The sequence below is a fragment of the Lacerta agilis genome, chromosome 17, assembly GCF_009819535.1.
Source record: "Lacerta agilis isolate rLacAgi1 chromosome 17, rLacAgi1.pri, whole genome shotgun sequence".
NCBI lineage: Eukaryota > Metazoa > Chordata > Lepidosauria > Squamata > Lacertidae > Lacerta > Lacerta agilis.
The window spans coordinates 23095257-23119879 of NC_046328.1; the positions used below are offsets into that span (position 1 = coordinate 23095257).

General features: G+C 46.7%; 3 protein-coding genes across 3 annotated transcripts; 1 reads left to right on the forward strand and 2 right to left on the reverse strand.

Annotated features, from left to right (window-relative positions):
- Nucleotides 1-4479: 4479 nt before the first annotated feature.
- LOC117038848 (podocalyxin-like) lies at nt 4480-5491 on the reverse strand. Its single transcript, XM_033135793.1, has one exon. It carries the CDS (start codon nt 5470-5472, stop codon nt 4705-4707), a length of 768 nt encoding a protein of 255 aa, XP_032991684.1. The 5' UTR covers nt 5473-5491; the 3' UTR covers nt 4480-4704.
- A 2441-nt stretch (nt 5492-7932) lies between these two features.
- Nucleotides 7933-17400, forward strand: NAXE (NAD(P)HX epimerase). Its single transcript, XM_033174880.1, has 6 exons — nt 7933-8152; nt 9520-9628; nt 10867-10974; nt 12643-12756; nt 13663-13810; nt 16701-17400. Exons 1-6 carry the CDS (start codon nt 7992-7994, stop codon nt 16901-16903), a joined length of 843 nt encoding a protein of 280 aa, XP_033030771.1. The 5' UTR covers nt 7933-7991; the 3' UTR covers nt 16904-17400.
- A 1051-nt stretch (nt 17401-18451) lies between these two features.
- GPATCH4 (G-patch domain containing 4) lies at nt 18452-24201 on the reverse strand. Its single transcript, XM_033135964.1, has 8 exons — nt 24074-24201; nt 23279-23368; nt 22736-22809; nt 22244-22336; nt 20628-20735; nt 20285-20391; nt 20062-20112; nt 18452-19190 (listed from the first exon to the last, which is right to left on the reverse strand). Exons 2-8 carry the CDS (start codon nt 23358-23360, stop codon nt 18803-18805), a joined length of 903 nt encoding a protein of 300 aa, XP_032991855.1. The 5' UTR covers nt 23361-23368; nt 24074-24201; the 3' UTR covers nt 18452-18802.
- Nucleotides 24202-24623: the final 422 nt, after the last annotated feature.

Consider the following 24623-nt stretch of genomic DNA (forward strand, 5'->3'; position numbering starts at 1 on the left):
GCTGGGAGAGGAGGCCAGCAAGATGCTCCCCTGCAGGCAGTTTTGACAGAATAGTCAGTGGAGGAGGCGTTAATGTTTAAATGGGGGGGGGGGCAATTTCGGCCTGTGGGCGTTGTTTTTATTCCCTGCTTCACCCAAGATGGGGAAGTGGAGTGAAGGCCAGCAGGACGATCCCCTGCAGGCAGTTTTGACGGAATAGCAAACCGCTGTAACTGTTTTTTGTTTTTTTGTTTTTTTTGCTGTTGATGGTATGATATTGCTGGCGGTGGTTGCAATGGCGTTTGCGTGTGGCGTACCTTTCTATTGGATGTTGTTTCTGACGTTGGTGTTGCAGGAGGGTTTGTTTTTTTGGGGGGGGGAGTGGTGCGGTTTTTTGCAATCTAACTGCATAAGATCCTTCCCAGATACACATGTAATGTTATGTCCAAATTTGATGTCAGTTGTGGAAAGGAGAATGTTAGCCGCTTTGAGACTCCTTTGGGTAGTGCAGGGGTCTGCAACCTTTAAGACAAAAAGAGCCACTTGGACCCGTTTCCGAAGGGAAAAAAAAACTGAGAGCCGCAAAACCATTGCGACATTTAAAACAAATATATCACTGCATATATTGTTTCTTACCTTAATGCTGTATATACAGGATTATAGGAAGAATGAAAAGCACAGAATTTGAAATTGTTTATTTATTTTTTTAAAATTGTGAAAACAAGTCATAAAACAATTTCTGATTTATTTTCTCAAACAGAACACAGTGCTAGAGTCAGGATTTAGGAAGCTCAGTTGCTCCCAATCACTGACATCATGGTATTGTGGAAGGAGACTTTTGCTGCAGAGCCGGTTTGAGACCTCTAATTCAGGAAAGAAAGAATCTCTAATTCAGGGAAAGGATCTCTGTATTTTGCAGTTGGCTGTCTCTTTCTCCCAGCTGAGAATCCCTTCCAAGGGGGTGACGAAGTGGCAAGGTCGAAATAAGCAGGGACCTCCTCTCGTCCCCACCCCCTGAAAAAAGAGGGGTCCCCAACACCCAAGGGCTGAAAACAATCGGAAGACCCCCCCCCAATAGCACGTGTTACCCCGGCTTTGCTCCAAACAAATCCACCCCCTCCCCCCAAAAGTTGTCATTTTACAAGCACCTGAAATCAGGTTTTGTTTTCGTTTTTTTAAGAGAAACCTCTTAAATCGCCAGGGGTTTTTTCTTTGTGGGGTGGGGGGTGGGAGGAGTTTGCAAAAGAGAAAATTGGGAAAGTTGCCATTTGGGGATCAAGAGGGAACAGAAGCATGTAAAAGTAAAAAGACAGCAGCTTTGGGAGGAGAAACCTTCGAAATCTTTTTTTAAAAAAAGGTTTGTGCGTGTTTCCTTTAAAGAAAGCCGGAGGGGGGGGGGAGGCAACAGAAGAACCTCCATTCAGAGAGAAAAGGCAGGAAAGAAGTTGGATCTCTCTCGCAATGTTGCACAGAATGTTACCAAACAAAAGATCCTCTTCCCTGACTCCCTCGTCTCTCACTCGCTTTTGCATAGCTGAGTGCCTGGAAGGCATTTCTCATGCTTTTTTTTCTCCCTCTTCTCTCCCCCCCCCACTCCCCAGTAGACTCCCTCCCCCCAAAGTTGAAGACTCTTTGCAAACACCAATCGGATACTCTCCATGCACACAAAAACACACGGACACACAAACCACCCAGTTCTCCACGATGGCGCTCCATTCTCTGTTCGCCCACAAAAACTTTCCTCCTCCTCCACCACCGCCGCCCCCCTCTCCTGCTTGCGCTCTGCCTTTGAGAAAACAGACAGCAGTTTTGCAAAAGAAAAAACCAAACCCCCGAGCAAAAAGAAAGAGAGGTTTGGGGGGGGGGTGAGCCTGAGGACATATGCACCCCAGCAACTTCTCAGAGTTACTTTTCCTGGTCGGTTTCATTTTCTTCCTCGCAGCTTCGGCAGCGTCAGAAGAAGAAAAAATACAAAAGAAAGCTGCAGGGACGCCGGACGAGGGGCGGGGCCGAACCAAGCAAGATTTTGGCCTCAGCTTTTGAGGTGCCCTCGATTTGCCTGAGAGCAAAAAGCTGAGGCTGAGCAAGGTTTTGAGCTGGTTCTGGCTGCGTCGCTGATCGCGGGGGTGGAGCCAGCTCCGAGAGTGTCACCCCCCCTCCCAGGGGAAAGCTAGCTGAGCCGGCTGAGAGCCTGAGAGAGGCTGAGAGAGCAGCGGCCGCCGCCCGACATAAAACTAGCCACCGGTCGTACATTGGGCTCATGGATTGTGGCGCAGGCGGGCCATGGGCGCAGCGCCCCTCACCATTTCCCCGCCCCGGAGCCACGGCAAAGGTGTAAAAGAGCCACATGCGGCTCTGGAGCCGCGGGTTGCCGACCCCTGGGGTAGTGAAAAGCGGGATATCAAATCCAAACTCTTCTTCTCCTCTTCTTCATGTTTGTTAGGCCTAAGGTGCTGCTTCTGCCACCTCAGGACAAGATGGCTGCCCAGGAGGGGACAGGTCAGACTCCAATGGCTTCTTCTCTGACAGGGCCCAGTGTTCTGAGGCAAGGACTTATTTCACCCACTTATGCTACACGTGGATAAGTAATGCTACTTTCTGTGTCAACTGAGCTTTTTCTTCTTCTCACGGGTAAAGCCAGCATTTACAAATAGGAAAAGGACTCACTCCCTCATAGTAAAGACAAAAGGGGGATGTCCGCTTCATATGGGAAAGAGTTGGCACCATCCAGAAGGCATATAAGATCATGGCTACCCAGCATGGCCAGTGCTCAAGGATGATGGGAGGGTCCCAAGGTTGAGACCCAAAGAACACAGAGGGGCCCAAAGTTCTCCTCCCCCCAAACACTGAAATTGAAGAGTGCTAGTAAAACAGTCCCCTCTGATTCAAGCAAGGCCTATCACAAGGGAGCTCTTCTTCTGTGCCCTTTCCCCCACAGCAATGTTGGCTTTCCTTCCTTGCCCTCATCACCTCCACCCCATGGTGTCATGGCATTAGGTGTTGGATTACTGCAACATGTTATGCATGGAGCTGAATTTGGAAATGTTCTGGAAACTTTAGTTAGTGCCAGTAATGACAGTTGGGACATAGACTGGCACTTGACAACATAACCGTATCTAATCCATGCCCCAACCTCTTCAGTAGATACCAGTCTGTCAAATGTGAGTGTATGTTTATTGAAATCCAAAGGGCTTGGTTTAGCTTATTGCACACATGCTCCTCATTGCTAAATATTCAAACTCAAGCAGATATCATGCAACAACATCTGCCTGGAGTTATGCTGCAACTATTATTGGATTTCACATTGAGAAAGAGAGAGAGAGAGAGAATCAGAGAACTGCAAAGGCGCAAGAACGCTGATGGAAGTTGGCTTTATCAAGGGGCTATAAACAGAAGAGAGCCCAATATTTGAGCACCTGTATCTGTACCAGTCAGCAATTGGCAGTTTGTTGTACATCTCTCAATGGAGCAGACCAGACATCTACTATGCAGTTGGGATTTTGAGCAGGCTAGTGGCCAAACCCACTGTTTACGCTTGGAAGGCAGTTAAAAGAGTTCTGAGATATCTAAAACAAACAGCTGAGCTTTCCTTAAAACTGACCTCAGCAGGCCAAGAAGTACTGATAAGTTACTCAGACAGTGATTAGGCTAATTTGTCTGATAAAAAAAATCAATAACCGGTTTGGTAATTATGTTTGGAGGATCCCTAGTGGGCTGGAAGTCCAGGAAACAGGGCATTGTGAGTGTTTCTTCAACAGAAGCAGAGTACGCTGCTCTAAGTGAACTTGGCAACGTATTGGTTTTCTACAAACAGTTATTGATTGATTTGGGCATGAAATGTGAATTTCCCATTCAGGTTTTTGTGGATAATTAGGCATGTATTACATTAAGCAAAACTGACTAATTTAAAAGAAAATTGAAACATGTTGAAGTTAAGTATCAGAACGTAAAGTGTAATGTTCAAAGGAATGTACCTGTAATAACGTGTACATATTGTGAAAGTGCTCAGAACACAGCTGATGCTATGACCACAAATATACTTATGAGGACATGAAAGCCAACTGGGTTGATAATATTCAAATGAGGAAACTTAACTGTGGTTTGGCACAAAATCTGGGCAGCAAAAGCAGGACTTGGTGCCATGCTTTGTAATCAGTTGGCAATTCAGAAACCATGGTGTGAAGCACATTTCTAAATCATGGTACAGTACATGCTGACTATGTTCTGACACACTGAGACTGGCAAACTAAGGTTTACAAAACATGGTTTTTGTTGGCTGATTGTCACTGCCTCGGAAGCCTTGCCTGCAACACTTCCAAAAAGGGGCTTTGCAAGCACTATTTATCAGCACATAAATACAGATACTGCTTATCTGAAGAAGTGTGCATGCACACAAAAGCTTATACCAGAACAAACTTAGTTGGTCTATAAGGTGCTACTGGACAATTTTTTATTATTTTTATTTTGACCGCATCAGACCAACACGGCTACCTACCTGAATCTATTTATCAGCAGGTCATCAGTGCCTGCAAAGCCCCTTTTCATCCAAGCCCCACCTTTTACCTACTTCATACCCGATGGCTCCTATGTCATCAGATGTAGGGCAGTTGGTCATGGCTCGGCCAAAACAGCCTGGGGTCATAGGCCAAATGGGAGGCCTGGAGGACCTAGTTAGGCCCGGGGCACGTGCCCTCCCCAAGCCACTAGCCCCAGCAGAAGTGGTCCTTAGTGAGCTGAAGGGTCTTTTTTGCCATCAGTGAATGCGTTGTTGCAAGTTGCTGCAACCTCTTTACTGGAGGTTTGTCTCTTTTGCCAGCAGCTGCAATTCCCTCTCAGGTGCTTGAGCATTATATGAGGAGAAAATGCTGCGAGCCTGATGGGGCCTTTGGGGTCACTTTCACTCTCCGAGGCTGGACCACTTGTATTCCCTTGGTGGCGCTCTCCAGATGGAGGCTTTGAAGGCCCGCATTCAGGAGAGCACATTGCGGGGGCGGACCACTCTTCTGGGCTTGCAGGAGGACCGGAAGGCCTGATCTCAGGAGAGTCCCCATTCCCAGCAAGACTTGGAGAACCAGAGCCATCAACCCATCCTTCAAGTGCTGAGCTGTGGTCAGGGGAACTGGCGGCGTCCCTCTCTGATCTTGAGGGACCACTTTCAAAACATAAGGAGCGTTCGCTTAAGGAGCTGATGTGCCTAAAGGCTGAGGGCTCAGGGTGCTCCAAGGAACCTATCACCAGCAGAGAAGCTGAGGAGGCGCTCCCGTGTCCAGAGCGCGATGGACTGGTGCTGTCTGAGGTGGTAGTGGATTCTGTTTCTGAAGAACTGTTGTACTGAAAGCCAGGAGAACTGGTTGATTCTGTGGAGGGTGAGAGACTTGTGTAGTCATAGAAAGAGGCGCTGCTATATCCAGACAGCTGCCTCGCTGGAGGGAAAGAAGGCACTGGCTGGGCTGCTCTCCGCAGTTCCTTTTTCTCCTTGAGATGGTTCTGCATCTCCCTCTGTGGTGTGCCTACATGGGCAAAGGAACTGATTGATTAGGGAAGTAAAAATATGGTCAGCCAAGGAGAGGAAATGCAGGAAGGAGGAGGGGTGGGGTTGAGACATGCGCAAATACAGCCGCATGGGAGAACTACCCTGCTGGGTGGGGACAAAGTTGGTCTACTCTAGACCAAAGGCCCCTGTTTTATCCAGCATCCCATTTCAAGCAGTGGCAAGGCAAGGTGATAGATCATCCTCCTCTAAACATGGAGGTACCGTGGGTATCATGGCTAATGGCTGCTGTTTCCACCATGATTCCACCTCCCCACCCCGCCCCCCAGCATTTTATTCCCAGTCAGAGGTGTCTGGCAATCCCACGAGCAGCCCATGAAAGCAACAGCCCTCCCCAGGAAGTGTGATGTGCTTGTAGGTGCTCGGCACAAACACACACTGGTTTTGCTTTGGTGTGCTCCACCCTCCCTCCTAAGTCACAGAGGACACAGGTGGACAGGAATGCAGCTACGTCTGTGCCCTGGGTCTGAAATCCAGGCCTTGCACTGTGCAGGGGCTCACAAATGGCAACCCAAAGAGTGGCAGGTGATAGGAGCAGCAACAAACAGGTCTGGGATCGGTGCATGTGTGTCACTATGGGCATCTCATTGCCCATCGGGATGAAGCTGGCCTCCGCTGCATGATTCCATTATTACTTTAAAAACCAAAACTTTTTTCTTTTAGTCAGGAGACAGCCTGCTGGACATGCACATGGTTGCATCACCCTCATTTTATTACTTATACATTATATTTTAAAATGTTATTATTTCCTACAACCAGATACTGTAGTCCTTTTCCCCAAGGAAAGGGCAGCAGAAGCAAACCCCCATTTATTCGTTGCAGACATAATTGTGCTACAAGTTAAAAATGTGGAACTGCACATGCTCAGAGTATGCCTTTACATCCCCATCAGAATGCAGTGTCTATTGGTGAATTCTTAGGAGGGTATGAAAATGTGCTGGACGGGGTGGGGGGTAGACCAGATCAGGACTTCCCCACCCCTCTGTCTTTCCCTAGCTGCAGCACCATTGGGGCGGCTGGGCAGGTTACTTAATACAGGAAGGGCCATGCAGTGAGCCAGTGTGGTGTAATGGTTAGAATGTCAGACTAGACTTGGGAAACAAGTGTTCAAATCCTCACTTGGCCATAGAGCTTCCTGGGTGACCTTGGGCCAGTCATTGCCTCTCAGTCCAACCTACCTTACAGGGTTGTTGAGGGGATTGAGGAGGGGGGATGACCAATGAATTGGACTCATTAGCAGGTTTTGAGTAAACATTTACAAATAACAAAATTTATAAAAATTATAAGATTAAATATTTAAAAATGAATGGAAAGGAAATAAGCAGGATTTGATACTGTGTTAAAATAAACAAGAAAAGAAGGTTGAGGGAAGTCCGGGGGAGGAGGGGAGGAACAATTTGGGATTGGTGAATTATGATATATGTTATAATGTAATTTTTTTTGGGGGGGGGAAGGAAAATTTAATAAAAATTGTTTACAAAACATTAAAAAAATGAGGGAGGGAACCATGTATACTCAGTGCTGAATTACTCAATAGGCAGACCAAGGAAGTGCTTAGGGCACCAGAAAAGTTAAGGCCACCCTCCAAAAATGAGTACATTTTTTAAAAAAAGTATCAAATCAGCCATTATGTGGAAAACCAGAACTTTGTTAGATTACCTTATCCTCTGCTGCACACACTTTCCTCATTTTCCTGTTCTTTTAGTTACCAGTACTTACACCCACCTAAAGAAAGGGGCATTCTACTGATATAGGTAGAAAAATTTTTTTTGGGATTTCTTTTTACCGTTTAGTACATGGTAGGGTTGCACCCTAGTATATTGTGGGGCACCCTAATCTTTTCTGTGATTAGGGCCTTACTCCATATGCACCCACTTGACCACTTTGAGCTGCGAAAATGGCACTATTGCAGATACCACCTAACACCTATCCCGCCTTTGTGTGCTCCCTGCCTACTGACATCACCTTCACTTCCCTGTATTTTTGGCACCTGCTAGAAAACATTTTGTTTAGACAAGACTGCCTAGGTGTTTAGTAATTTGGTGAGAGATTCAACCTGTGACTATTTCAGCTTCTCCAAAGTCTTAAAATTATTATTAGCAGTATTTTTTATTATTGATAATTTCATTGTCCAATCTTTATTTGTAAACCACTTTGAGGGGGGAGGAACCAATGAAGAGGTGTTTAAATTTTATAAAATAAAGTTCTCACTCTGGCCTTGTATATACACCACCATGAGCTCCTTGGAGAAAAAGGTGGAGAGATAAATAAATTTAAAAATCTAGACTCGGACGCTGCTGGGGGCCGAGACTTATTCAATCCAGCAGCAGCAGCAGGAGGAGGAGGAGTAGGAGGACAGGAAAGAGGGCGGCGCTTGGCACCGGGGCGCGCGCTCCCCGGGCGCAGAGCCAGCAGCGGCGGCCCAGCGAGCGCGGCTAAGCTTCCCTCTCCGTCGGGGCGAATGTCCTCCGGGCTGCGGCGGGCGGCCCTGCTGGGATTCGGCCTGCTCCTCTGCAGAGCGGCTCGAGCGGGGCGCTGCCCGGCCCCGCGTTGGCCGCCTTCGCTCGGAGCCATGCAGAGCGCGGCGGCGTCTGGGGCCACGCAGGGACTCAAGTACCTCGGGTAAGACTGGAGGGAGTAGAGGAGAGCCGGGGCCCAGTGGCTTTTTCCTGGAGGGCCGCCGGCCGGGTTCGAGCCGCGGCGGAAAGCGGTCGGCACATGCCCCGCGTACCTCTCGGACTGGTTCTGAGGACCGTCCTGAAAAAAGCCCGGGGAGGGAAGGGAGAGCTAGCAAGAGAAACAGCAGCACGCGCTGCTCTTGCAACCACCAGCGGTTCCGGTTCAAGAGGGGAGGCCGGGGGGTTATTTGCAGAGACCTGGTCAGTGGAGACGGAAGGAGGCCGAGGTTGAGCCGCACCCGACGCCGCCACCACCAACACCACCACCACCTGTGTTCAGCTTCAGGATTCCGGTGTGCAACTTGTAAAGGACTAGCAGTGCCCTCGAGCATGCACAGAGCGCACTTCCTGGCTGCAGCCTCGCTCCGCGAGACAAGGCGCCCTGGGTGGTTGTTGTATATTTAGAGTAAATAATAGATTTCTTATTCTGCTTTCCCAGGATGGGTAGGTTACAACGACCGAAAAAAGCAAGATTAAAATCGGTTAAAACGTTTTTGGGTTTTTTTTTGGGGGGGGGGGCTGAAAAGTGGGGTAAGATCTGTCAAAGTATTGTAGCGATATGAAATCGCGATCAGGATTCGAGATATGAGCAGAGGGTCCCCCATCAAGAAATCACAGTCGCACAAACTTCACTTTTCCAAGCAATTTGGGTAAAACTCCAATCCATTAGATTTGAGCCTTTGAAAACACAGAGAGAGCTGAAAAAGGACGCGGGAAAGGCGGTCACTCTTCTAACTTCCTCCTCCAGCTCTATTTGCTTTTCAAGCAGGTGGGGAAATAACCACCCTCCCTGCCTCATGGTCCAGGGGGCAGAGAGTGGGCAAGAGTTAGAAGTGCCTGCCTAAAAGTTGTTAATGTGTGATGCATGGCCAAAGAGGTTTAGGATCCCGCTTTAAACCGTCATGGCTTCCCCCAAATAATCTTGGGAGTTGTTAGGATACAGTTATTCCCTTCCCAGAGCTGCTATTCCCAGAGTTCCCTGGGAAGAGAAATGGGATGTTAAACCACCCTGTTCTGTGAGGGGGATAGGGGGTCTCCCAGCAACTCTCAGCACCCATAACAAACTACACTTTCCAGGTTTCTTAGCGGGAGGCCATGACTGTTTAAAGATTCTGCTTTAAATGTATAGTGCAGATGGGACCTGCCCCTTCCCTCTGTCTGCCTGACCTTCCTCATAAATCTGTTGTGTATAGGAAAGCTGTGTAGATAAAGGATGAAAGTGGGGATACAAGACTTAAATGTATCTCAGGCAAAAAAAAAAAAAATACAATGAGAATGTTGTGCTAAGAGATTCTGTCTTCTCCTGGCCAGCCAGAAGGAAGCTCAAGCCATAGACCAAGAACTGTTTGATGAGTACAAATTCAGCGTCGATCAGCTGATGGAGCTGGCTGGGTTGAGCTGCGCCACAGCCATTGCAAAGGTAGGGGTTGTGTGCATAAAGAACAAGTCGAACGGTGCCGAAAGCTGGGGCCGAAGGGATGGCCGTGCCTGAGAATGATCTGTGGAACTGCTTGCTGCCGGATGCTGCAGAGCAGGGATGGGGAACCCATAGTGCTCTGCGTGTTCTCAGACTACAACTCCCACCATCCCTGGCCATTGGCCTTTCAGGATGGAGCTAATGGGAGTTGGACTTAAACAACCTGTGGAGGGCCACATTTGGGTGAAAGGGGCACTGCACCACCAATCTCAGCCTGTGCTCTGCCAGCTCCCATTTGCCTGCCTTCTTAGTTGGTGGTCCCAGGGGAAGCAGCGGCTGTCACCTTCCTCCTCTGTAGTCCCAGTGCTGCTTTTGTAGAATTCAACCGTGAGGTGGATGGAGACAAAAGTGGAATCAGCTGGCTCCATGTGCCTTTGGCTCTGGCTCTGACTGCTGTTGGGTTCCTTGGCTTCCACCCCACCAGCCCCATTGCCCTTCCCAGTTTATCCCACACTTCCTCCACAGAGATTCCTGATGAATCTCTGTGAACTCATAAGCACTAGAAGAATGTGCTTCAAAAAATAAAAGTGAGGTGCTTGAGATACCGAATTCTCCATCAGATGATGATATAATAATAATAATAATAATAATAATAATAATTCATTTCTTATACCACACATGTCTGACTGGGCTGCCCCAGTCACTCTGGGTGGCTTCCAACAAAAATACAAATTAAATTGGTGCTAACCTTTAAAGTGCTAAACGGCCTTTGCCCTGTATACCTGAAGGAGCGTCTCCACCCCCATTGCTCAGCCCAGAATACTGAGGTCCAGCTCTGAGGGCCTTCTGGCACTTCCCTCACTGCGAGAAGTGAGGTTATAGGGAACCAGCCAGGGGGGGTAGTGGCACCCACCCTGTAGAATGCACGCCCATCAAATGTCAAAGACATAACCAATGACATGACTTTCCAAAGACATCTGAAGGCAGCCCTATATTGGGAAGTTTTTAGTGCTTGGTGTTTAGCTGTGTTTTTATATTATGTTGGAAGCCACCCAGAGTGACTGGGGCAACCTAGTCAGATGGGTGGACTATTGTTGTTATTAAACAAAGCAACAAAGAAAAAGACAAACAAATGGGAATAATACTTCAACTGATACTTCATTCTACGGGTTATTTGCATCATCACAGAATTCATCTCTTCGCAGAAAACACTTATGTTTGTCTTCTACTTTTCCCACAAGGCCTACCCAGTCGGCTCCACCATTAACCAGCCAACCGTCCTGATTGTGTGCGGCCCTGGAAACAACGGAGGAGATGGCCTGGTTTGTGCCCGGCACCTGAAAATGTTTGTGAGTGTCCTGCTCCTTTATCCTTCAGTAGAAATCCAGGGGCACGTTTGCAAATGGTGCTTCATTCTTGTATTGGGCTGGGGGTTGAGCTTGTAGATGTGGTTAATGTGGCATGTAATGTTGGAACTGGGTGTTTTCAGTGGAGATAAGAAAAGCCTGCTAGATCAGGAAAATGGCCACCCACAAGCAGGACTCAAGCACAAGAGCACTCTCCCGTCCTGCAGTTTCCAGCAACTGGTATTCAGAAACATTGCTGCTCCGACCATGGAGGCAGAGCATAGCCTTTGTGGCTAGTAGCCATTGATAGCACACCTTTCCTATATACAACAGCTTTATGAGGAAGTAAAGGACATGCCAGTCCTAGTGATAAGTCAGTCCTGCTACAGCCCTACAAATCATATTTTCTTGCCACAATACCAGTGTTTTACAGGCAGCCATGAAGTGGAGGTCCAGAATCAAACCAGTTGACTGTAAGACTAATCCTTCCCCCAGAGAATTCTGGGAGCTGTAGTTTGTTAAGTGTGTGAGAATGAGGAGATCACTATTCCCCTCTCACAGCTACAATTCTCAATCCATCTTCACAGGTAACTCTGAGAACTGTTGCTCAGTGACGGGGGAAAGGGCTTTCCTAACAACTCAGCACCCTTAATGAACTACGCATCCCAGAATTCTTTGGGGGAAGCCATAACTATAAAGCACCATAGTGCTTAATATGCATTCTGTGGATGTGGCCAAAGTGTGGCCTGTTCAAATCCAGCCCAGGTTTGAGGAGGTTGTTGCTGGGAATGAGTAGGTCATGACAGCTCTGCAGCATTAAAAGTGCAATTTTGGTGGGATGGCGCTGCTTTGCTACTTTGAGGGTGGTATACCTCCTGCCCACTTACAGCTACCCTAACATCTTGGAGGTGTTCCTGCTGATTTCTATGGACAGCTCTCATTTCTGACCTGAGGTAGAAAAATATTTAAAAGGTCTGTTGAAACCAGAAATCAGCCGAGTGGTTCAGGAAGTTTATGTGTGGCTGATGACACCCCTTTAACACCTGATTCACAGACCAATTTGCAGCTTGCATTGGTTGAACATCTTCCCACAAGGTGGCTTGAGCCACATATGTTGTGATTTCTGCTCATAATAATACATGCGGATAGAATGTATAGAAATATTTATATGCCACTATTTGTGGAAATAGTAAGAGCGGTTTGCAACAACTATCCATAACACCATACAATTAAAAAAACACATTTAAAAAATGAAAATCAGAAATCAGCCAACTGTTGTGGAAAGATGTGTTCTTAATTGCCTGATGGACTAGAAATATTTTCAGCAAGCGTTTGAAAGTTAAAACAGAAGGCTGCTGCTGAATCTCTAGTGGCAGGCCATTCCACAGGGCTGAGCTGATGACACTGGAGACTTGGTTTCTTGTTGTTGTCCATTGAGCGTCACCACCTTGTGGAAGTGACCAGCGATGTTCCTGCAGATGCTCTCAGTGCTCAAACTGCGATACCAGGTGTCAGATGGCCCCTGAAGTATCTTGGACCTAAGTTGTTTGGAGCTTTGTAAATTAATACAGTTCTGCAAATCTCCGTAATTTGCCTTGAGGACCTATTCAGGTTATAAAACAGGATATCGGTGTTCCAGATAAATAAATAAACAGTATGTCTCTCTTGCAGGGCTATGAGCCGACGCTGTTTTATCCTAAACGCCCCAACAAGCCACTTTTTGAAGGTTTAACCACACAGTGCAAGAAAATGGACATCCCGTTCCTTTCAGAGTTCCCAGGAGAAGTAGGTAGACCACCTTCTCTAAAACCCAGAAGAATGGGTGTTGGATCAGGTTAAGAAACAATATGAACCCACATCTTTATGGGCAGTAGCAAAAATATTAAGGTCAGCAAATAGGGGAAATAAACTGGATTGCAATGTAAGCTTCAGGTGGGGAACCCTGAGACTACCTTTGTGGGCCCATATGGAAATTATGGGGAATGAAACTCCAACTTGTTTGGTATGATGTACTGCTGGCTCGACTAACAGTGCCAGATATATGAAGAAAGGATTTCTGTGTGACCTTGGTAATTTGTGACTCTGTGCAGGTCAGTTGAGGAGTGACTAGGTTATCAACCTCACAATTGGGGAAGAAGGCAAATGACATCCCTATCAGGAAAGGTTTAAAGCTGTCTGCCTACACCAATGTGTGTCTTAACTTTTCATTCCTTTTTTCCTGCTACTGTCAAAATTGGTTGGGTTTGGCAGGAGGGGGTGGGTCTGATCTGTGCCTGGGGTGGGTATCACAGAATGTGAAGGTCAAGAGTTGAAATGATATTTACGATTCGGCAAAATCTGCATTAAGGCGCCTGTATAACCTTGATTCTATCCACATTTCACACACCTATCGACTCGTTTGCAGCCCTACTTTCCATGTTCCTATGATTTTTTTTTCCCTGTCTGGAATGTTTCCTTGAACTCCGTTGGTGCCACCTGGTATCCTGGAGGATAGAGAGGTTTGGGGGAATTACACAGAAACTAGACTACTCTCCAAAAGCCAAATTTGTATTGACTTTTTGGCCCACTTTCGCGTGTTGTCTCGTCACACACACACACCCTTGCTGTTATCTGAATGAGAATTTGGCCCTTGAGGCCATCGGTCACAGCCCATGTGTTACACTAACCTGTTGGCTCTCGTTTCGTTGGCAGGCTGCTTTCATTGACGAGCTCTACAGCCTGGTGGTGGATGCCATTTTTGGGTTCAGCTTCCAAGGGGCTGTGCGAGAGCCCTTTGGCACCATCCTGAGCACTCTGGAGAAGGTCACTGTCCCCATTGTGAGCATCGATATCCCTTCTGGTATGTTGGGCCAAGGCGGCTCTCTGAGCTGGGTACCCAAATATTATTTCAGCTTCCGTGTAATGTAGACATGAATGGATTTCTTGTTTGCATGCTCAATCTCCAGCCCCCCCCCCAACTCTGTAACCAAGACTGAGCCCAAAGGAAGCTGAACTCTAACCTGCACAAGTTTATGCAGATTTGAGCTTTGTGTTTTGCAGTAACTCATTTTGTAATTAGAAATAATAATGATACTTTGCATAATATATATCTAGTTACGCAGATAGAAGCGGGGAGTAATTTGCAGCCTTGAGAATTAGAAGCCACCAGCAAGTTTTGTTTTGCTTTAAAAAAACATTCTTAACGAAGTCACCCAGTCCCATATTCTGTGCCTTGTGCATATATTCAGGCCTGTTTATGGCACTTTGCACCACTCTTTGTGGACGAGTTACCTGGCTTTTACAAAGATTATGCAACCATGTTTGGAATACTCAAGTCACCAGTGAAGGTTTCCTTAGCCCTCAGGCTGCTGCTGTTCCATCCCCCTGCCACCATTTTGAAGCATTTATTTGCCAACCCCATAAAGAGAAAAATGACTTTTTAATTTTAAGTATTTTTACACCACCTTTCAGTCATATTCCCAAGGCAAGTTAATAAATAAATAAATAAATTGGGGGGGGGGGCAGAAATAAAGCTTCCAGTCTGCTCTGGGTTTGATGGCAAATGAAACCAATTTTGTTTGGGGTCTCCAATTTGGAGGATGGCTGTTTGCTGCTTGAGGGTTGATGACAATTAATGGATCTAAGTTAGTCCTTTTATTTTAGGTAGCTGTATTTGATTATATATTGAATCTGAATAGTATGGGCTGGGGACTTTTTGGTTTTATTCCAGATCTGTTTTGTTTAGATGCCTTAGGGCACTTTTGAGTATATATATTTTAATTCAATCCAGCAATTGCAGAACAACTTCTGAATGCTGTTCCCCAGCTTCCTGGGTGGGACCTGGTTACCTGCCCTTCCATTTCACATTCCAAAACTTGGGTGGAGAGACCCTCAGAGAGATAGTTCTTGTATTGCTGATTTCAGGGTGCTAAGAGGTAGTAAGAAATAAATGCTTCTGCAAAATTTGGAGAACATGCTGCTACCATTAGGCTGGCTCATGGAAGCACCAGCTGCAACTTCAGAGTAAAATCAGGCTTGGGGGCTTTATTAAAATGTTTGTTGCTGTGCAGTCATTAATCATAGATTCATATAGAGTTGGAAAGGACCACGAGGATCATCTAGTCCAGGGGTCAGCAACCTTTTTCAGCCGTGGGCCGGTCTACCGTCCCTCTGACCATGTGGCGGGCCGGACTATATTTTTTGGGGGGAAATGAACTAATTCCTATGCCCCACAAATAACCCAGAGATGCATTTCAAATAAAAGCACACATTCTACTCATGTAAAAACATGCAGATTCCCATACTGTCCGTGGGCCGGAATGAGAAGGCGATTGGGCTGCACCCGGCCCAAGGGCCTTAGGTTGCCTACCCCTGATCTAGTCCAATGCAGGAATATTTTAGAGACCAGAATTTTGAATTCTGCCTCATACCGATTTTGCAGAAATGGGTCCAGCCAGCCGTGGATCATTTTGGTGGACACATAACAGTCAGCTGTTGGATTTGTAATTTGGAACATACTGAATTAACCAGGGTTTTCATTTAGACATTGTGACTTTGTATCAAAACGCCCTAGGCATTAGACCAAGCATAGGCAAACTCGGCCCTCCAGATGTTTGGGACTACAATTCCCATCATCCCTAGCTAACAACCAGTAGTCAGGGACAATGGGAATTGTAGTCTCAAACATCTGGAGGGGCGGAGTTTGCCTATGCCTGCATTAGATCCTTATTTTAAACATCTGACGACTCCAGCCCCATTATTTGTTGTTTCAGTTTTCCGTTTTAGTTCTTGTTAAAGAACCTCATTTTTACCCTTCTGTTGAGGTCCCACTCACTCAGCCAAACACAGCCTTTCCCTCCCTGCAACATGGAGATAATTCTAACCAACCTTACAAGGTTGTTGTATGAGAATGTACACGGAACACCTTAAAACATTCAAAAAGCCACTCTATGAATGCTGAGGTGGTGTCAGGGACTGGCTAGACAAGGAGTGGTGGCTACCAGTTGTCCAGGAAGCACCACTGGGGGAGGAGGGAGATTTTGAGCTTGACTCAGACTGGTCCACAGAGGGAACCATCAGGGAAGTCTTGGAGCCAGAGAGTAGGGGCAAAGGGGAAAGGCCCAGTCCTGATAGGGAGAGAGCAGAGGCTACATCTTCCGCGTTGCAGGACAGTCCTCATGCGGCCCTTTCTCCCCCTCCCTTTCTCAGCTCGAGAAAGGAGAGCTTAAAAAACGGAAGGGCAGTTTAGAAAAGCTGAACAATGCCGGAAGAATGTAGAGAGAAATGCTTAAAGAAAGGGAGGGGTTTCCAGCTTCTGCAACTTTCATACCCCGAGAGCGTCAGTGTCGGGTATCCCTGGTTGCGAAGCAATGAAGTTCTTTGCCTTCAAGCCGTGTGCATCTTCCTGATTTGCAGCCTGGTCGGCAAGGCTATTCTGGCAACCTAACAGGTGGTAAGCATCTTCCTTCTATGTAATTAAAGGACTACTTGCACACCAAAGGAGCTACAAAGAAGTTTGATATCGGCTGCTGCATTGTAGCACATTGATAAACCACATGTCTATATGTAAACCAACCTTCCTTGACCTGATTCTCCCTAGACGTTTTGGACTGCAACTTCCTTTGGTTCCAGCCAGCACACCCGTGGAGCGGGGGCTGATGAGAGTTGTAGTCCAAAGCAGCTGGAGGGCATGCCAGGTATGGGAAAGTGGCTGTGAACTTATTTCTCAAGCATTTGCCCTTTGATTTCAGGCTGGGACGTGGAGAAAGGGAACCCCGATGGGCTGCAGCCAGACATGCTGATCTCTCTCACTGCGCCCAAGAAGGCTGCAAAGCAGTTCACCGGACGCTACCACTTCCTGGGCGGCAGATTTGTGCCTGCAGCGCTACAGAAGAAGTACTCACTTAACCTCCCGGAGTACCCAGAGACAGACTGCGTCCTACGGCTCTCCTAGCCACTGCACCCCAAGCTGGGGAGATGTCTGGATCAGAGGAGGAATTGAAGTTAGGTTGGGTTAAGGCTCGGTGGTTCATTATTTGGAGTTACAAGTTAGGCCTTAAGAAGTAGCCTTGGATCCTAAGTGGTCACACAGCAATTGAGAGCAATGCGGGAAGAGAACAGAAGACTTGGGTGACAGCTTTAGACAAACAAACCAAAAAAGGCTGCCTTCCATCACATTGTAAAGTATGATTAGTGTCTGAGAAAAGGAACAACAGTGCAGATGTGGGGAGCCTTTGGCCTTCCAGATGTTGCTGAACTGGAACTACCACCTTTCCCTGGCCGTGAGCCATGCTGGCTGGGGCTGATGGGAATTGCAGTTCAGCAACATCCGGAGGGCCTCTTAGCATAATCTCATTATTTTCCTTTGTGCAAGGAAGAGACTGTTTTATAGACTGTAACAGACTGAGACAACTTTCACTTTCCTTCAATAAAAATGGTGTGATTAAAAAACCACTTTGCTTTAGAAAAAACCACCCAACTGTTGTTGCTGTACTTGTGGGCACGCTTTAGGGCAGAGCTGGGTAGCCAACTGTGCATGGGCCAATCCAGCCCAGCTCCTTAGCAACTGATTTGGTTCCATGCCAGAACTCCACACTTGCTAAAGCAACACAAGAAATGGGAGAGCAGAAACACTGGACTTGTGCGTGGAGGGGGAAAGTGTCTCTGCTGGATATTGGCTACACCAAAGGTCCCTGTTGTGCTAATGCCCCGATATCCTACTTCTGGGCTTCCCAGCGGCCAACAGATGGCCATTATGAAAAACAGGGATTGTAGCCAACATTTGTCCCACTCGGAGCAGATTCATTAAAATTAGCAGACCTAAGTTAGTTGTGTCTGTTGATCTCACTAGGATTAACGCTTGATGCAACCCATATTCACACATTTAAATCACTTTAAACAGCCATGGCTTCCCTCAAAGAATTCTGTTTTTTCCCCCCAAATAATATTTATTGTATTTTCCAAAATAAAATCAACAACAAATACAAACACAAACAAAAAATAAAATAACACAACAAAAAGAAAAAACATCCAAAAATAGCCACACAACAAAAAAATACATCATCATACTAAAAATCTCCATTTTCTTATCATCTTTTACGGACTTCCTCCTATTTCCCCTTATTTGCGTCCCTTTAGAGTATTTCACGTAACTTCCAATTTTGAATTTCAAAATCCCTCAAAGAATTCTGGGACTAGTAGGTTGTCAAGGGTACTGAGCGTTGTTAAAAGACCACCATTCCCCTACCAGTTCCCATGGAAGAGGGATCGATTGTTAAACCACTCTGGGAACTGTAGCTCTGGGAAGGGAATCTGTGTCTCCTAACAACACCCAGTACCCATAAAAAAAACCTACTACGTCCATGATTATTTGTGGGGAGCCATCAGGACTGTTTAAAGTGGTATCATGCTTTAAATGTATGGTGTGAATGGGACCCATGTTGGGACTTTTGTTGTGATGTAGCAGTGCTGTTTCTTCACCTTCAAGCAAAACTGAGCCATGCACCGTTACATTTTTAATACTCATTTACCTAACCACCTAGAGCAGGTTTTGACCAGAGCCAGGGGAGGTCTGTTCCCTTTGCAAAAGGGATTCACTGGATACAACCCCCTGCTTCTCTCTGTGTTTTTGCCACCTTACTGTTCCAGCTGCCAATTCTTTACAAGAAAAAAATTAAGCAGCCAGCCTCCACGTCATAAAGTGCGCAAATGAGCTTAGGCTAGAGGGTGTCGTTGACACAGCGAGTTTCTAATGTGAGACAGCAGCGAGACGGGATCCAGCAGGAACTGGGCTCTTAAGAATTTCAGCCAGCAGAACACCACCACCACCATTCCCCTTGCTATCACCCCACTTTCATTTTGATTTCCTCTTTGGCTTCCCTCTGTGACTGGCCATTTCTGTCCATTTCTCTGCAATTTCCAGCAATGGTCCTTTCTTGCTTTCTCCATCCTCCCGGTGCTTCCTTTTCCTCTTCTTTTTCTTCTTGTTGGGTTTCTCCTCCTCTTGCTCTTCCCAGGGATCCTCACCTACTCTCACTTCCAAGCTCTCATGAATCGCAGCCTCGCCTTTTCGTTTTTTGCATTTCTTGGCTTTCTTTTGCTGTGGGCTGATGCCATTCAAGGCAGCCTCGGTTGCCTCCTGCTTTCCTCCCTTTTGCTGGACATAGTGAGCCAAGAAAGCTTTTTCCTGTTCCTCCAGCCGTGCCAGCTTTGCAGTCATGGTTAAGCCATGCCGAGCCCCTCTGGAGAGAGCACAGGACAGACATTGAGAATGGCAGTAGCAACTCCAGTCACCAAAACATTCTTAAGCTTCTGAACTTTGCTCATGACTTCTCCAGGTTCTGCAACTGGTAGACATGGGCCAAATCTGGCTTGCGGAAAAGTGTCACTTAATCCACCAATTACCAGTGCCCAGTGTAAGACAATAGGAGAAGAGCTCCACCTACCCCCACGCACTTAATACCACCCACTGCACATCTAGCTGCAGAGAGGCCTTCATCAACCTGGTGCCACAGATATTCTGAACTACAACTCCCATCAGCAAAGGGAGGGGGGAGGAAGAGGGTGTAGTAAAAAATATTTGAAGGCCATGAGGTTGGCAAAGGCTGTTCTAAACACATTTTATTTATTTCATAATATTTATATACCACTTGACAGTAAAAACAAAACCTCAAAGTGATTTACAAACAGAATAAAACAATAAAATTATCAGTAGAGCCAGCCATTTAAAACATGCAAATAATTAAAACCAGTGGTTAGCCGAGAACAGATTAAAACACATGTAAACATTCTACGTATCTAGGTAGGCAAGTCTAAACAAATGTAGTTTTAGCAGGCACCAGAAAGAGTATATATAGCAAAAGCGCCCACCTGGTGTCAATAGGAAGAGAGTTCCAAAGTTGGTGCTGCCACACACACAAAAATTGATTTCTTACAAGCGCAGAATGGGTGTTAATGCAAAACCTGTAACTGCCAGTTCCACAGATCAAAGTGGTGGTCAAGTGGGCATATATGAGGTATGGCGATCTCACAGGTAAACTGGCCCAAGTTGTTAAAACTCAACCCTCTCCATAAAATTGGGAGTGCATCAGCCAACTCTCATACCATACTCACTTATGGGCTGTTCTTCCCCCACAGGCCTGGACCAGCTCTTCATCAGTCAGCCTGGGAAAGAGAAAAGCCTGTGTTAAGGAGTGACCAGCCTGCAGCTAAGGAATACACACACACACCCTCAAGGCAAAAAAAAAAAAAAAAAAAAGAGAGGGAAAGTGTGGTTAGACCACTTGGCCAACCAAATGGATCTAGGCCAACTCAACCCAATCTCACCCCTGGTTACCTCCTGGCTGTAGATAGGTCCAGTCGCTCATCTTCATCCTCTTTGTCGCTGTCAGAAGAGGAGACAACGTATACAGGCTCTTCTCCGCCAGATGTCAATGTGGCTGCCTAGAAGTAGGGCATAGATGGGTCAGAGGTGGCCAGAAATGTATCTTAACTGAGACTGTTAAGCCACATTCTGACTGGAAATGGCCCTTCCATTGGAGATCCTTTTAAACTGGGGGTGTCTGAGCCCAAAACTTCCTGCAAGCAGTGCAGGGGCTCTTCCAGTGAACTACAAACCATTCCAAATGCGCCAAGCCCCACCATCAACACGACAAATTCGAATCTTTAACATTCACTACCTTCACAAAGCGCCCATAGACCAAGTTCTTCTCCCCATGTGCTTTACGGGGCTTTTTATTCATTATCACTCCGTCTTGCTCGGATACCTTTTTCACTTTGACACCATCCTAGAGGGGAGGAAGAAGAGAGGGGCAGTTGCATTCAGAGCTCAAAGCCTGAAAAAGAACAATCACCGCATGGCAAACCTTACAACAACCCTATAAGGTGATGATTGTTCCGTGCCCTCTTCTGTAAAACAGAAACAGAGAGAACATCTTGCAAGATAACAGCCGAACAGATGTATGAAAGGGGACTTTTAGCTCATTGCTACACAACACCAGTTCTTTAAAATAAAATAAAAAGACTACTTTTTGCCAGGCATGGGAAAAGATAGCTGAACCCTGTTTAGCTGTGGTGGAATCAATGGTCAGGCTATCCATATATTTCAAGGTTGGGTGTGTGTATGTATCTTCCTATTTGCATAAAAATTAAGACTGTCCGCACGCACCCAGTGCTTCATCACGATCGTGGATTTGCATGAAGTCAAGGCAGAGGATGAGAGCAAAATGGAGCTTTTAAAATGGCAATTTAAACAACAGCAGAGGTAGGAATAAAGCAGGGATGGAGAGACACAGGATCTGTGAGGATGTCAGGGGAGGCTTAAAGGAGCTGTGAGGGGCTGGAGGTTTGGGGTGAGGTGTAAAAGGAGGGGTATCGGGTGCTGGCAGAGTAAGTGGGTGCTTTGGCAACCGATGTGAGCAGGGGCAACAAACCAGAGAGAGAGAGTATATAGTGCTGGTTTTTCTAGAAAAAGAGGTGCCAGAACTCGCCATGAATGCCTCCCTTGTTCTCTTATAATGGAAATGGTGCCCACCTGAGAGGTGCCAGAACTGAGAAGGGAACAAGACCTCTACAACTGTTCAACCTGGCACAGCCATTTTAAAGCTACAGGTCTCTCTTTTAACTGGACATTCCCCTAACTCACAAGAACCCTGGCCCCCAGTTTTTAACACCTACTGCAGTAGTTTTCAACCAGTGTGCTGTGGCACCTTGGAGTACCTTGAATGATGGTCAGGGGTGCCGCGGGCAACACTGGCCTCTGTCCCTCTTTCCTTCCTCTGATGCCTTCTCGCGTCTCTGCCTCCCAAAGGCTTGTGCAGCTGTTTGTTGCAGCAACCCTTGCTACAACCTCTGCAGGTGAAAGGTGCCTCTGGGGCTGGTCGGCAGTGCTGGTTGCCAGGAGCTGTGGCAGCATCGGAGTGAGGGAGCCCAGCCAGCCAGTTCACCAGCCCTTGCTGTTGGGAATGGGCAGTGTGAGGAGGCACCTCTCTTTGGGGCAGGGGAGCAGCTCAGAGACCAGGGGTGGCAGCAGTGGCTGACCAGAGGACAGGGAAGAGAAGGAGAGGAGAGGACACTCATCGAAAAATGGTGAGAGGCTGCCAGCTCTGCAGGAAAGGGGTGACATAACTGGGCTCCTGAGCCCCACAGGGGTGACGCAGAAATAATGTAGTTGGTCAAGGGAGCAGTGGATTCAAAAAAGTTGAAAACCTCTGACCTACTGTGTAAGTTTCCACGCCATGACAAAACCCTGGGCCTTCCAACAATGCCAAACCCCAAAGTTGTATTCCCTCTTTACCTGCCCAGTCTCCACAGCAATGTTAGCAGCAGATGAATTGAAGAGGTGGTCCCACCAATGGAAGGTGAATTGCTCAGCTGGGTTGTGGCCCACCTGTGTTGGAATGAAACAGAAGTTATGAGCTGCAGACTCTCCCAAAGTAGGGACAGCCACTTTTGCCCACAAGTTTGAAGGGCTCCAAAGACTGCCAACACCATATCCCAAACCAAAGAGACAATTACACAGTAGCCCACTGCCTCCTTTTTATGACTCCCTCTCCTGCGTTTTGAAGCTATCTGCATTTTTTAAAAAAAATCTTGTTTTGGCTAGGAATTCTACAACTACAGACACTTCTCAACCGATTTTAGCTAAAACGAAATCTATTCTATGATCAAGCTCATTTAAATCAGTCAAGTGACCCTTTTCCAGCTCCTTCATTCTTCACTGAATTTGCTGATTCAGCCCCCCTAATATTTTCTAAACCCACAGGCTCAAGATCATAACCTTCCTTACCCCAGCTGAGTCACACTTGACTTTGACCTTTATGGCTTCAGAGATCCCATTTTCTCGCTTCCCAAGTCCTTTGCCTAAAATAAAGTTTGCAAAGAGACGAGTGGAGTCATGGTTAGGAGAAAGAACAAACAGGAGGCAGAGTTCTTTGCACCCAATGATTTCCAAATATCATTCCAAGAAAGCAAGCAGCTAGAACAGTGGTTAGTATTTAAATGGCACTTGGGGTCTGACCATAACGAGAGCTGAGTGCATGCCATAACACTACACACACAGAAAAAGAATATGATACTGAACCAACAAAATATTTAAGGTCTTTAGATAAACACTTTCCTGCTTCCCACCCTGCTAGTGTGTGTGAAGCTGAAACTCAGATTTTGACTGGTTTTTTGCTTTGCAACCACAAAGTATTTCTCCGCATCCCACCCCATCCTTTTGCCCCATGCTGTGATGAATCTATTGTTGCTCCAGTGCTATATGTCTACATTAATTGGGGGGCGGGGAATGAATCCAACAGATGCCCATGAACAAGACCCACCCACTTACCTTTCTTCCAGCCGTGCTTCTTCAATTGCTTCTCTGCAAATTTCAGCCCTTTGCTTTTATTCTCCTGAGTAGTGTCATTCATGATAGAAGCTGGATAGACACATATGGAACATAAAGACGCTGTGAAATAAAAGAGCGGCAGACCTGTGCCTAGAAACACAGCACAAAAGGAAGTCTGAATAAGCCCTGACTGGCTGGTCCCTCTCCAGGATTTTAGGCAGGGAGTCCTACCCCAGCCCTACTGGGCATTACAGGGATTGAACCTGGGGCCTTCTGCATGCAAGGCAGATACTGGGCTACTGAGGTACAGCCCTTCCCCAGAAGAAAAATAAAAATCATAGCTCTCGCGGTTCTGAATAAAGGACTGATTTCAACAGAAGCCGAGGAAGCTCCCTTATACTGAATCAGACCCTTGACCCAGCTACCTCAGTATTACCTACACTGACTGGCAGCTGCTCTCCAGTATTTCAGGCAGGGAATTTCCCCTCAGTCCTGCCTGGAGCAGCCAACTTGGGACCTTCCGCACGCAAACCAGTTCCTCTACCATGTTGTTGTTGTTGTTCAGTCGTCCGACTCTTCGTGACCCCGTGGACCAGAGCACGCCAGGCATGCCTATCCTTCACTAGCCCTACACAAGAAAGATTACTTAGCTCTCAACGACCTTAACCCTGCAGAAGGAAACTCAAACGCTCTCACCAGCGACCCTCCACTCTGTCCAAAGGCGGAATAGCCTTGGACTGCACTCCCGCATCTCTCCAGCAACCCCCGCCCACAATAAAAAAGCATCCAGCTCACCAGTCCTCCAGAAAACAAAAAAGCTCAAATTGCGGATAACTCGGAATTGCAGCGCTTCACTTTTGGTGCAGCCACGTGATCAACGCGGGCGCGGCCATCTTGGCAGGAAGTAAAATCCTTCCCCACCCACTCCCTGGCTGCGAAGGATTGTGGGTGAATTGAAGGGAGGGGACCAAAAGGAGAGGAGGAGGAAGGTTAGAGCTGCTTGTTTAGGGGTCGTGTTGTATTCAGTGCTGGATTGCTGCGCGTATAAAGGGTTTTTTTAAAAAAATAAATGATTTTTGCTACTGGCTTTTCTCTTGCCGTTCTTTCTTATTTGCATTATTAAAAGCTTTATCGCTGTTATACATTAGCCCAACCTCTGCAAATATACACCTGCCGAATGACAACTGCAAACAGAAGCGTTGCTTTTTAACACCTTTATTTATAATTGTTTCATGAAATATACACCTTGATTGCAAACGGGGGAACCCTCAAAGCAGTTTGCAAGAGGAACAAAACAACAACACACAAAAAACAAAAGTAAAAACAGCTGTTTAAAAGATCCAGA